This window comes from Rhodamnia argentea, chromosome 4 (genome assembly GCF_020921035.1).
Source record: "Rhodamnia argentea isolate NSW1041297 chromosome 4, ASM2092103v1, whole genome shotgun sequence".
Classification (NCBI taxonomy): Eukaryota; Viridiplantae; Streptophyta; class Magnoliopsida; order Myrtales; family Myrtaceae; genus Rhodamnia; species Rhodamnia argentea.
The window spans coordinates 7450337-7464628 of record NC_063153.1 but is presented as its reverse complement, the minus strand read 5'-3'; the positions used below and the strand labels follow the sequence as shown (position 1 = coordinate 7464628).

Here is a 14292-nt window from a genome sequence, read left to right as displayed (position 1 = left end):
CAGACCTGCCTGCCACCGTGCTGCCGGTCCAGTATCGGTGCTTGTGTGCCACCACAAAGATTGTGTAAGAAAGAAATTAGCTCCACCTTTGCCAGATTAGCAGTTTCTCCAGCACCAACACAAACAATCGACACAGGGCTCATTATGCTCTTTGGCTGCATGGACATCCATCGGAAGAGCAGACGGGAGCAAGAATACAACAGGAGCTTCCTTCATTGCTGCCTTGTAGCTATTATTTCTTGGGAACTCAGCATCTTCTGGTAAAGCATGTTAAGACCTACGAATTGGTAAGAGACCACAAAACTACTTCCCGGTGGATGATACCTGGTGAATGAGACCAGTTTTTAAACTTTGAGACCGGCCGATGCAGATTCACACGGCTTCTTTGCTATCTCCTCCACCCGTGAACACCCCATAATGGATATCTCATTAGGAAGAGCTCAGCTCACCGTTCATAGGCCATGAAACTAGGCAAATGAAAATGCATACCGTGTTCTTCGTCGTGAGGCTGTCCTCAGAGAGCTTTCAGAGCTGGTTCCAGATCAGCCTACTCCAGATTTGCTTTCTGCAATACTGGAGAAGAACGCCCAAGATCAATTTGTAACTACCAACTTGTTAAATGGAAGGAGTACAGTCAAAATAAATCTAAAGCAGATTCAGAAGAAAGTCTCAGGTCCTTCTCCAACCTGAAGGATTGCTGCTGCGCTATCTGAAGCAAAGTTTCACTACAAGAACCCATCAGCATGTCATCTGTACCAAGATAACAGGAAGGACTTCATCACATGATCATTGGCTGCCTTCCACATTTTATTTCATTGAAGGGATTCAGTTAATAACTCCAAAAAAAATGAGACCGCACCATGAGAAGCCAGAAGGAAGCATATAAAGGCCAGATGGATTATGCATATCTAATGAGTAATGAGAATCCCAAAAGATAGTTTAGGTTGCCCAAAATAGCACCAATAAAGACTATACATACGGACATGAGAGTAAAAAGATTGATTCATAGTAGATTGCCGGTGAGACAGATGATAGCAACATATATGGTAGTTAAATGACACAATTAAGCAGAATTAATCTGTCAAATACTCCATTGCAAAGGTCAGCAAGTACACCAATGCTGATGCTTTTACAGAAACAGCAGAAAACAACAACGGCCTCCATGAATGAATCGCTTTCCAGCTATCCTTCAACTCTACATTGATTACAGCAGTTTTGAGTAAAAATAAGGAATAGCTAGAGCTTGGTCATACTGGATGTCGGACAGTTCAGTGAAAGGAAAAACTCTCACCAAGCCGGACCATTATGTGGTCTACTATCTTCTAGCGTGTGTTGTAAGACATTCCGGCTATTGAACACACTGTAATCACCTCAAACTACCATTTCAGCTTCTCTGACATCTGAAGGAATCCCTACATCCAATCTCATGGTTGGTTTATACTGCTCTGGCACGTTAGCACCGGCCTGCACACATATCTCAACCACCACAGGTGCTTTTCCATAGAAGCTTCTTAGCTCTCGCTTTAAAGGAGGGCCATCAGCATTGGGAACATGCCACACGAATCTAGGAGGTATCAAGTCATCGAGCACAGCGGACTGCCATCCATGCTGCCCATTCCGTTGTTGGTGCTTGTGTGCCCCGCAATTCTGTGCCTTGTGCCCGGTTGGACCCACGTGCACTTCTGGGCAGTATCCACAAACCCTCACGGGGTACATCCTCATCAGCCTCTTGGCTCCACGCCTCATCTTCTCCCAAGCCTGCAATGTTTCCTCTGCAAGCAGGAGCTTTTCTTCGTCGTCAGATGGTGCTTGTATCTGAGAATCAGGTAGTTCAGTCAACAATGGAATTATGGGAGCTTCTGGGACGGGGTCAGGGAGCTCGCTCTCATCCGCATCAACAAATTCTTTCTTCCCAATACGAATTATAGACTTTCTTCTCCTTTTCGTCGGTAAGTCAGAAATTTCAACACCAGCTTGGATGCAGAGCTCAACTACAGCAGGGATTCGAGGAATTGAAAACCTCTCATCATGAGAAATACGCTTCCCGAGTCTATCATATAGGTGATAAGCTTCAACTGGTGGTAATATATCTTCAACGGTGGCATTTGTCCACTCATGAAGGCCCTTGCGCATAGATGAATTTGGACCTTTACATGATTTGAATGGATGCCCAACAGGTCCCACGTGAATTTCATCACACCACCTGCATGGGTTACAGTGGAATATTCACCAATTTAAAGTAAATAAGAACAAATAGATACGTGAAACAATAGTGAAAATGGAGGCCACGTGATATCATCAAGGACTAGATCTATTTAATGGCTAGATCAGTAAAGTGCCACAGTTCAATAACCAAAAAGCTGCAAATGTAAGGCTAAGAAGTCAAATCTGCAGTCTCCTAGCAACTATTAAATAGTTCAATCTCCTGACCAAAAACGCCATCTACGGCGACTGCCATTACTGAATCATCTAGAAAATTGCTGTTCCATAAAAGGATGTCCAACCGCTCTTAGGGGCCAAAACAAAGATGAACTAGAACACTGAAAAGCGTAAAAATAATGTAAAACTTAGTTAAATGTCATGTAATTCTTGAGTGAAAAGCAGCCGGTTAATTTGTTTCAGATGCGAGTTTGTGACAGGAAGAACATTTAGTTACTATTCACAAGCAGATATGAAATTATTGTGACAAGCGACGCAAGATACTCCTTTTATGTGAAGAAATGAAAGCTCAATTGTCTCTCGAATACAAATTATAGCGATAGATGCCGTGAGTTTTTGTTACGAGAAAATGGATCTTCAAGACCAGTAAATGCGCAAGAATATTACCCACAAGCATGGACCGGTACAACTTTCAAGAGTTCCTTGAGATTGTTGATTAATGTAATCCTTGCATTGAAAACATCATAAGCCAATGGTATAAGGCTTTTAATGACCAGCCCATTTTTCGGAGGCGAAACAGGTCTTCTGGGCTGATCTTTCCTTTTCTTAAGTCTCTCCCTTGCTGCTCGCCTCAACTCAATAATTGGCACTTTAAAGGGTTTCTTCTCCTTTCTTGAGTAGGAGCGAGGAAAATCTGCATTTTGAGGATGATCATTCCTGATGGTCACCACATACTGTGGATATGACTTATCTGATGAGACAGAAGACGTTGAAGGAATCGAGAACCTCCAACGGTAATGCTGCAAAATATCAAAATGTCACCATAAAGGCAAATTTTCACAGCAGTTTTGTTTCAAGTAGCTCATCTCCACTGAAGGACCAGCGGCACAAAGGATAAGGACAACCACATGATCAATAACCTTCAGACAGCATGGCTCCTAGCTTCGCAAATTGCTACTTCTATCTTCTTACTAGCAGCAAATGCAATCCCAGTCAACAAAAAGAGGCCGTCGGGAAGAAAAAATGCCGGTACACATGTTTCTTGGAAAGGCTGCACTTAAAGTGGAAGTTCTGTCTAATGAACGAACAGATGTTATCTGAGCTTAGAAGTGATTCAGGTTATGAATATGTTGGGGCACAAACTACATAGACCAAGCATGGATAGGATTCTAGCTGCCCAAAATTACTCAAGTAGGTCATCATCCCGCTAGGCAACAATCAAAGCTTTCAACACGATTGTTTCTCCTAGCTTCTAATTCCAGCAAATGTTTTCATTAAACTGACAGAGTGCAAAACTCAATCAAACCACTATACCTTTTAAAGGGTGTTCAAAAAAGAAGAATCGAGAAACTCACTCAGGTAGAAACAAATTTGCAGGAAGTCGACTGAATGAGAAGTTAATGTTTTAACACGGGATTGTTTGTCAGTTTCATCTGTTTCAAAAAAAAAAGCCATTTAAGTAATCAGATTTTGATTGATCTTCGGCAAGCACATAGCTTCGTAAATGCAGCTTGCTCTCGAAGCGAATGAACTCACAAATCTCACAAAAACAAAGCATTATCCCAAACATACCAGGTAGTAATTTGTACATATAAAACCAAAGACTAAGAGTCATGACCATTGACATTCAGTAGTTAGACTTAATTAGCCTTTGGCAAGTACTTTTTCATTGTTTTTAGAAACGACTGAAGACTGCTTCTAGTAGCAATGGTTATGAAAATAACCAAACAAGCCAACTATAGGCATTAGTTTGTGATGGACAAGACAAGAAACTAGCAGGTGCAAAAATTAAAAGAAACAGCTAGTCCTGCTTGGACAATGGTATAGGTTTGTTGAAAGGTGGATTGATGACTACAGATGGTGGACGTCAAATGATCATATATAACAATAAGAATTGCCAACCAGATGGAAACTACAGGACCTGGTAGGACTAACTTGGTCTCATGCATCTAAAACTTAGTTCTTAAAAACAAGTGATGTTCTTAAATTAACTGAATTAATTCTCAAAACTCAATTTGTCTCTATGAATAGGAAACTTGATGCCCTTATAAGTGAAGATATGCGCTGGCTGCATTACCAAGAACGTATTGGTTACCCCATGACTACGCCTACAATGAGTAGGTGATTTACTAAAACAAATGGCGCAAATTCAGATATTAGAACAGATAGCAACTTCATAAATAAACAACTAAGCAGCTTAAGTGAAACATACCTTCAAAGAACCAAGTGCACCAGCACCAGAGAAACAACTTTTAAGAGAATCTGTATTGGTAGGAAAGGATATCCTGAAACCCCTGCTTTTGTAAGACGAGGAAATCTGCACATGAAACATTGAAAAAAGGACCTTTACACAACTAAGATAGCGCTTTTTCAAATTAACCAGTCAATACTGAAGAACCAAAGGTAGACATTGTTCTACTTTTTTTATTGCTCGAATCCTTAAATCAATTCATTGAGCCATCTAATCACGTCGGATTCCTACAAAATTCGGACCTGATTAATGAGCCTCAAAATACTCTTCGATCACTGGGCCACACACATACATGACCTAATTTCCTCCGTGAACCTTTGAACCATGTACACCATTGGGAAAAAAAAATTGCAGTTTCCGACTTTTATGTACCAATATAGATCCAATTTCTCCAGAAAGAAGAACAACAAACTGTAGAATCACAAAGAATCTCAGAATGAGGTCAACTGTGACTCACGCCTCTCACTTCATCTCGGACTACACGGGTCCATTCAAAATTTTGAACACTTGAAACTTAACATCCTTAGTACAGGCATTTCAGAGAGAGAAAATCAATCCATTGGGAAGATTTCGCGAGGCTCCGCTCTGCAGAGTGGGTTGTTGGATCATTCGGGTTTCTCAGTCATTGAACGTTATGACCCTCACCTCAATCACACACAGCAATAAGCAGCAAAAGATCAAGTGGGTACATGATCTTTGCCAGCATCCAAACCAAGAAAGAAGTAGCCAACCGAGATCGGTCGATGAAACAAATTATTCATCATTCGGCCAGTCACAACAGATGGACCCAAGAGAGGGAGGATTTACCGCTACAACGGAGGCCGGAGCCGCATTCCTCTGGTGGTTGCAACCGGAATTTCGCACTGCACGGAGGAGAGTATAAGAGACCGCAAAGAGCACCGGTATGCAAATACATGCGCACCCAAATACACGCAAGTGGAGAGAGAGAGAGAGAGAGAGAGAGAGAGAGAGAGAGAGAGAGAGAGAGAGAGAGAGAATACTCACTCAGACGGTGATGGATTGAACTGAGTGGAGGAGCGACCTCCATGAGAGCAGACTCTTCGCAAATACCCTTCTCTCCCTCACAGCAGAAACGGCGAGAAGCTGAACGAATCCACTGGAGCGGCAGCAATCACGGTCAGCCTCACACACAGCCGACCGTGCTCGACACAGAATCAGAAATGGAATTCTCAAGCGTTCATCTTGCGTCGCGGTTCATCTCTGTCTTGCACCGTAGCCGATGTGGATAAATTGAGCAGTGTAGACGAACTCGTCTCTCGTCCATGAGTAGCTCAATTTTTCTGCCGAATGCTGAGGTGTCACCTTTTGTGAGATGTTTCATAACAAATTAAACATATAAAAAATTGCATTTTATTCAAAAGTTTATAGATATAAAAAAACTAAAACAAAGTAAGGGGTGTAAAAAGGGGGTGGGGGAGGGAAGGAAAGGATTAATATCACGAAAAGTTTTAAATTGATATATTTATAATAAATTTAGTCAAGATTATTTTGGGTCTTCAAAAATCTCAAAAGTGATACATGCATGATACATGTACCCTTCGTTAACTTCTATCAATTTTATCGTGAAATTGTTGAGCGTGATGATATATGGCAATAATCGAGTTGACTTGGGAAGTCTCCGTGAAAATTCGACAAACAAATTGATATATTTTCAAACATATCCGAGCAGACCTTTTATTGGCGGTAGAGTTTAGTTCATAGACTAATGATCGAAAGACTATTACCCTTCTTTCGTCAAAAGTCCTTCTACTTGCTAGGTCAATTGAGTCATTGTCATGTATCATCTAGCTCAATAAATTCGCAACAAAGATTTGACGGAAGCTAACGGAGGATAAATGTGTCATGTATATGCCAATTTAGCATTTTTGGTAACCCAAGATTTAATTTGAGATAAATTTGTCACATGTATATTAGTTTAAGATATTTTGTACTATTAACGCAAAAAGAAACAAAGGAGAAGGGTAGAGGTGGTGGCGGTGGCGTTGCCAAACTCAAAAAAACCTGACACGAGCATCGACACTACCTCAATCGTTGGCCATAAAAAAATAAAAGTAAGAGTGTGCGTGTGCGTGTCGCGAGTGAGCTAGATGAGTTGCATTGCAACCTCACCGAGCGCTAGCAAGGGCCGCAACCCTCCCGAACATATCTAGGCAACTAGCTCGGATTTGTAGTGAAGGCGACCCACGCTCAAATATGTAGTGGTAGCTCGGACTGCCCAGATTTGAGGCAAGGGTGTCGCCCGCGTCTGTTGTCGAGGGCTGCGACCATCGCCATGAGAATGGCAAGGGTCAAGGGTCCCTGCTATCGCGCGCACGTCCAACCCTGCAGGCGGCAGCAAGGGCTACAACCCCCCTCTCCCTCTCTTTATCAATTTAAGAACCGGAAGTCAAAGGGCCCGACGAAACACGTGACAATTTTTCAAACATCTATGCACTCTTTGTCCCTTTAGTTTAAGTGTTAGAAGGAGGAACACCAAACCTTATTTTAGTCCCATTCCGTTTGCCTCAGATGAATGCTTGAATTTTACCCCACATTAGTCCTTCCGTTTAACACGCATGTATCGTCCTAACAACACCATTCCACGTTTGACTATAGACCAATAATGAGGGCGCTTGATTTGAGTTAACAAGAGATTTAAAAAGAAAGAAAACTGTCATGGAATGCTTGGTGGCCCGAAAAGGAGTCTACAAAGAAAAAAATTATCTTACATGGCGTTTGGCAATACACCTGATGGAATGGACTTAGACAATTGAGGGATAACAACATGGAGTCTTGTCTACGCTTTGCGGGTGGGATAACTTTATCTCTCGCTACCTAAGGTAAAAAATAATAACAAAAGAAAAAAGAAACGGAAAAGAGCCGTTCCATGACTTAGCAGCAGCGCCATCACGGCACGCGCCACGTGCCTATAACCACCGCCACGGCTCTCAAGCAACCACAGTCTCGGCGGTCGTGGTTCCAGGAGTATGCAAGCGAACGAGTTGCCCGTTATGCATCAGTCAGGGTTCAAACCGTACTCATGCGATTACTTCAGCAACAGCAAGAAAGCATGTACATCGGGGACTAGTGCTGTCAAACAGAGGAGACTAATGGAACAATTCAAAACTTGATACAAATTAATAGCCGCAAGCGACTGATCACCTCCCCGGAAAATGTCGGACCACAATCCACTACGAAAGTGAAGGACAGGGCACACACGACAAACATGTCTGAACAAAGAGGAAAGACGACAAGCACAGATCCTCATGCAAGAAGGGTCTTCACGATCGATTTGACATTGAGTTTCTTCAAGTCCGTGTATGACTGTCCGCAGCCCACGAACATGACTGGTGCTCCGGATACATAGACCATTGACAGTGCAGCTCCAACCTTTTTCAAGAGTAAGTTTGCGACACGTATAAGAAAATGATAAGAGAATGGAGACAAGTTCATTTCAGTAACTGAATGCGTGGTCCCTATGGGAGTTGAGTGATTCTTTACCTTATCGTCAATAGTATCGAATTTTGTGAGCAGGATTCCATCAATTAATCTGGGACTAGGAGAAGTCGAAAGGTCGGCCAATTTCTGAAAAACGGAGGCAAGAAGATTTAATGCCGATTAACAAGAGGTAGAATACTACCCCGGTAACATAATTCATGAAACAAGGAAACAACTCTAAAAGCTCAACTAAACTGTTGATTTGCCTTTAAAACTGATAGCTGTTTAACCTAGGTCCTGCAGTCATGTCCATGTCAACACAGCGAGTATCCCTAGTTACACTAATGGTATAGTCCTTCCTCATCATACTTCACTTCATTCCATATGGCATGCAATGAGAACCATCAAAGCTTCTATAATGAACCCTACCTGATTGAATTTCGAGAGTTGATCAACAGCATCATTCCCAACCAATGCTTCACCCACGAACAAAACCAGATCTGGATTGTTGAGGTTTACAAGTTTTGAGAGAGCTCTCATTAGTGGCTCATTGTCCTGTGAATATCAAAGACATTATTAATAATTAGTGGCTCAGAAAAGTAAGATTCAGAAATCATCAAATGAATGACATAGAAACTACGAGGAACTCTCCATCATCTGGTAGGGCAAAACAACAGAGTCAGCTATGGCGAAGAAAAGGTTAGTTGTCACATAGTATTTTATTGGACAAATGATGAGTAGCGATTTGATGCTCATAGAAGTTTCATTCTAAATGCATTTCCAGTAAATTCCTGGACAGCTCGGGTCCTCTTTATCCAATCAATGAGATAATTTGGTATTTCGACAGGACATAATAACTTCTACAGTTCTTCCCTGCCTTTACTCAAATAAAAAACTCCTTCCTCTACACTGCTAATCAGCAATGATGGTTTGGGACCTAAAAGCTAAGCACTCCCCGACAGAGGAAAAAGTAAACCATTTATAGATTGAGAAAGAAGGAAGTAAGCAATACAGTGATCCAGAATGGAAAAGTGCTGACAACAATGAAATTGGCCTTTTTTGTGTGAAGGTTTTCATTTTTAGACTCCATTTTGGAAGATTCAGAGTTTTTTATTTACTGGTGAGAAGTCTGGCATGAGTGGCAACTTGTGCAATCCTAAACCCCAATATGGACCACCAGCAATAAGGGAGAAAATGAAAGGGAAGAACATTAAACTTAACGTCCTCCAACAGTCTATGTAATGTCAGTCAAGCTTTTGCAAAATTATCAGCAATTATTACCTGCATTCGACCAGCAGTATCCACAAGAACAACATCAGAACCATTGCGAACAGCTTCTTGAATTGCTTCTTTTGCAACAATTGCTGGATCTTTCTCGTATCCTTTCTCAAATATTGGGATCTAAACCAACAGAACAAGAATAAGACAATCACAGAACTTAGTAAAATTAATTTGTCCACATAGAATGATAATGCACTTTGTTCCAGAAGCACAGAACTATATAATCAAGTACCTGGAGTCTACGAGCATGAGTGCGCAGCTGTTCAACAGCTCCAGATCGAAATGTATCACATGCAGCCATCATGACACTAACTTTATGCTGCAGGAGCCAGTAGGCAACCTGCATATTCATTTCAGAGACCAGCAATCAATTTACTATGCCACCACTTGATACATAAAAGATGTAAAACATAGAAATTCGCTTTACCTTCGCCAGGTTAGTTGATTTTCCAACACCATTAACACCAACAAAGACGACAACATAAGGCTTATTTTGCTCTTTCGCTGCATGGACATCCCTCAATATGTCAATCGAGCGCCTGGGAGTTAGAATACGAACAAGAGCCTCCTCCATTGCTGCCTGTATCCATTATTTCGCAAGAACTTAGCATCTTCTGGTACAACAAATTGACCTTCTACAACACGGTAAGAGACCACACAAATGAAAACTTGCAGTAAATGTTGAGAGATAGAGCTACGATCATGACCTGCACTGTAGAAGAAACCCTGGTGAATGAGGCCAGTTTTTTCCCTTCAAGACTTGCCGACACAGATTCACATAACTTCTCCGCAATCTCCTCAGCCTGTAAATGCCACAGCATTAATAACTCATCAAGAATGACACGGCTTTTGTCTACAGAAAGTAAGACATGTGACTAATCAAAGGAAAAATGCATACCACATTCTTGGTCATGAGCCTGTCTTTGAGAGCTTTCAGAGCTGGCTCCAGATCAGCCTTTTCCAGATTAGCCTTTCCTGCAATACTGGAGTAGAATGTCCGTGATCAATGACTGTAACATCTAACTTGTCGAAACAAAAAGAGAGCATGAGAGAAATAAGTCTGAAACAGATTCAGAAACCTCAATGGCTGACATTGCGCCACCAAAACAAAGTTTCAAAACAAGAATTCTGAGGTATTCTAGAAAGGACTATAAGACCTAGATATTGACAGTTTTCCACATTCTCTTTCATAGAGAGGATTTAGTTAATTAACACAAAAGGCATGACCTTGCACCTTGAGAAGCCATAAGAAAGCATAAAGTAGGCCAAATTAAACTTATGGAATGAAAATCCTGAAAATAATTAAGGTAGGGCAGAAAGGAAGAACGAATATTTCGGTGGACGGAGTGTTTAATAGTAGGAACTAGGAGCTTTAAAATAACAACCTGACTGACTGATGGCTTGATTAAGAAGAAATGATCTACTCGAGGAGTGGCTTATAGTCAAGTTCAATATGTTCCATACTGGAATGCAAGTTCTGAGGAGTATCCCAATGTTAAACTTGTGATGATATTAACTGTCCATTATAAATAACACACATTAATCACGACAACATGTGTTCAAACCAGCCATCCTCAGAGAGTTTGACAAAGTATGCAGTATCATGTATCCAGACAGATCATATTGAGGAAAAGAAAGCACAGTAAATAAACAGGTATCCCATAGGAAAGTGGTTGAAAAAAGCCAAAGCAGAATTCCAACGGTTTCATGGTTTCGACCTTTCAAGTCAGCTATCTCTTTTAATGAAGATATCCTCAAAAGAATCAGGAAGCATGCTTGCGAAAAGATTCATAGGTAGGAACAAAGCAGGGAAACATCAGGCAAAGATTATGTCACGGAATGTACCTCTGAAACATGGATGAAAACCATCCTTTCTTCTTGGCATCAAGCTTGCTCTCCTTTCCCACCTCCTCATCCTCTTCAGATTCACTTTCACTGCTCACAACCTCCTCAATGTCCATCATGCTTTCACCATGTACCTCTTCCACATCATGTACATTGTCATTCCCATTCCCCTTCCCATCCACAGTTTGTGTAAAATCCAACTTCGTCGGGGGAGGTTTATCGTCCCAAACTCTATTTTTCTTTGTTATCTTTTTCTTGGTGTCCACCTTGGGAACCTTGTTATCAACAGTGTCAGTTTTCTTTCCACCTTTAGACCTAAGTTTCTGGAGTTTATTTACATCGAAAGCTCCATTGTTGGAGCTTGTATTCTCTTTTCCCTTGACGACAGCAGTCATTTTGGAATCTTTGGCTCCGATATGATTGCCGTTGGCATATCCATTCCCCATTTTATGCCCTTCGCCTTCGCCATCGCCATCGCCCCCATCGTTCGCCAAGCCACCTTCACTCCTGTCCTTGTTTCCTCCGTCATATCCACCCTTTTGCCCATGCCCTTGCCTCTTGCCATTACTCACAGGCTTACCCACCGGCTTTGATTTCTTCAATTCCTCAGCTCGAGCCTCAGCCTCCATCTTCAGTTGCTTAAAAGTTTCGTCGAATTCATGGTACACAGTCCTTTTCGGATCATATATTTTCGCAAACTCGCGCTTCACCATGGAAAGCAGATCGTCCACATACAATAAGTGGAGGATCCGCTGATAAACAGCCACGAATACAAGGCCGAGCTCATTGTGGAAGGTCCACTTGAGCGTGTAGGCCGCACCAGGCGCATCATAATTGAACGATGCTGCCCCGGAGCGTTCCTCCAATAGGCACGACCTGATTAGGGTGTCGATGGGAGATCCTTTGAGAGCATTCCCGATCTCTTTACACGTCCAAAGGATCAACCCTCCTCTCGTGAATATCAACAGCTGCTCTAACATCCTTAAAACCTCTTGCCGCTACCTGCAATCAACCAGACAAAAAAAATGGAAAACCCATAACTCCACTGTCGCACGAAAAGAACAATTATCCACCCAAACAAACGAGCAAGATCGGATGGTTTTGCGATCACGCGCGATCTCACGAAATCACGTCACATGAGATCGTTCCACGAAACCGATCAATCGACTAAAGCCCTAGAAATTCAAGATGAAGCACCTCCCGAGGCCCCCTCCAAGACAAGGAAAGACGAATCACAAGATCGAATGAGGAATCGAACCAGATCCAACAGAGATCGACAAGGAGCGAGCGATGAGAGATGGAGGGAACGAAGAACTGACCTGATGATCGAACCCGAGAGCGAAAAAACCGCAACTTGCGAAAGACGGCTGAAAAGGAAGAGAGAAGAAAAAAAAAACAGTAAATGAAATCGAAATCTGGGAACGTTGAACTGTGTTTGGGGGCTTAAAATATGCCGCTTCCGTTTTTATCTATTTTATTTTTATTTTATTTTTATTTTCTTTTATTTTCTTTTCTTGTCCGAAACTGTTCTTGAAAAGTGGGGGGTCAACGTTTGACCGGTCGGCGACCGTTTAGGAGTCCCCGACCTTTCCCCCGGTCAACGCGGTTTGGCTCCCAAGCCGCCAGGTGCGAAAAATAGCAAACCGTTTTTTATTTTCCCTTTTTGGTTTTTGACAAATTTGATTGAAATGAAATTTGCTCGGTTAAAAGTATAGCGTTAATCGAGAAAAAATAGGCGCATGAAAATTCGACCAGTTATTTGCAAGGAAACGAGGAGTTAACGGTTCTTCCGTGACATTTTAAAGGCGAACGGCGACTTCTCTCCATCGCCGATTTTTCCGATTGGACCGCTTGACTTGTTTAACCGATTTCCTTGGGGAAGTTAGGACTCGATTGTACTTGACTTGTTTAGCCGCCTGGTGAGATGAGATTTCCTCAAATCCCAATAAGAGGGATTTCTTGAATATGAAGAAAGAAAAGGCGAAATGCGGTTAGGAAAAAGTATCAAAAAATCCTAAACATATTGTACTTGCATCAATCAGTTCTAAGTATTTTAATTGTAAGAATTGATTCCTACCTTTTGATAGTATGCCAACATAGTCCATTCGACCGAATTTGGCTAGAAATTCTTGACATTCCTGCGTGGCATGACCGGCGTTGACGAGGACATTTTATAATTTTTTAGTATATTTTTTCTTTTACTTTATTATTTTTTATTGTGGCAGGCAAAGACCTACGGGCCATTCCTGCCTTGAGCAAGAGCCGCTAAGATCCATTTTTATCACTTAGATTTGTTTCCTACAAATCTTTAATCACTTGAATATTATCACTTATGATTTGTTTCCTTATATGAACTAGAAGGATAAGGATCCACTTTCGATTGGGAAATTGTCAAATAAAAGTCCTAAAGATTTTACAATTTTGTCAATTCAATCGTAAATCTTTTAAGTTTGTAGATTCAATCCTAAAATTTTCACATTTTGCCTATTCGATCCTATTGATCGGATCACCGACGTGGATGCTAGCGTTGACATGGACAATTTTTAATAACCTTTTACTATTTTTTTTGAATTTTTTTTAAGTTTTTAATCTTTCTTCTTTTCTTTTCTTTTTTTCTAGGTTCGGAGGCTGGCCAATGACCCCCACCAGCCTTTGAAGCCGTAAAGAAAAAAAAATAAAAAAAGTGAATATTTTTTTATAAAATTATTGAAAATGTATTAAAAAATGTCCACTTCAACGGACCATCCCCGCCTCAAGCGAGAGCTGCTAAGATCCACTTTTATCACTTAGATTTGTTTCCTATAAATCTTTAATCACTTGAATATTATCACTTATGATTTGTTTCCTTATATGAACTAGAAGGATAAGGATCCACTTTCGATTGGGAAATTGTAAAAAAAAAGTCCTAAAGATTTTACACTTTTGTTAATTCGATCGTAAATCTTTTAAGTTTGTAGATTCAATCCTAAAATTTTCACATTTTGCCGATTCAGTCCTATTGATCGGATCGCCAACGTGGATGCTGGCGCCGACATGGACAATTTTTAATAACCTTTTAATATTTTTTTTGAATTTTTTTTAAGTTTTTAATCTTTCTT

At 41.1% G+C, this 14292-nt stretch overlaps 2 protein-coding genes across 2 annotated transcripts; both read right to left on the bottom strand.

Moving 5' to 3' along the window:
* Positions 1-1066: 1066 nt before the first annotated feature.
* Positions 1067-5935, bottom strand: LOC115736158 (APO protein 2, chloroplastic). The gene is made up of 5 exons (XM_030667693.2): positions 5636-5935; positions 5438-5493; positions 4592-4696; positions 2827-3179; positions 1067-2203 (listed from the first exon to the last, which is right to left on the bottom strand). Exons 1-5 carry the CDS (start codon positions 5676-5678, stop codon positions 1372-1374), a joined length of 1389 nt encoding a protein of 462 aa, XP_030523553.1. The 5' UTR covers positions 5679-5935; the 3' UTR covers positions 1067-1371.
* A 1790-nt stretch (positions 5936-7725) lies between these two features.
* LOC115736153 (signal recognition particle receptor subunit alpha) lies at positions 7726-12618 on the bottom strand. Its single transcript, XM_030667687.2, has 10 exons — positions 12514-12618; positions 11195-12196; positions 10248-10332; positions 10057-10152; positions 9777-9929; positions 9582-9689; positions 9350-9469; positions 8498-8623; positions 8132-8215; positions 7726-8020 (listed from the first exon to the last, which is right to left on the bottom strand). The coding sequence occupies exons 2-10, from the start codon at positions 12172-12174 to the stop codon at positions 7895-7897; spliced, it is 1878 nt and encodes a 625-aa protein (XP_030523547.1). The 5' UTR covers positions 12175-12196; positions 12514-12618; the 3' UTR covers positions 7726-7894.
* Between the last annotated feature and the right edge of the window lie 1674 nt (positions 12619-14292).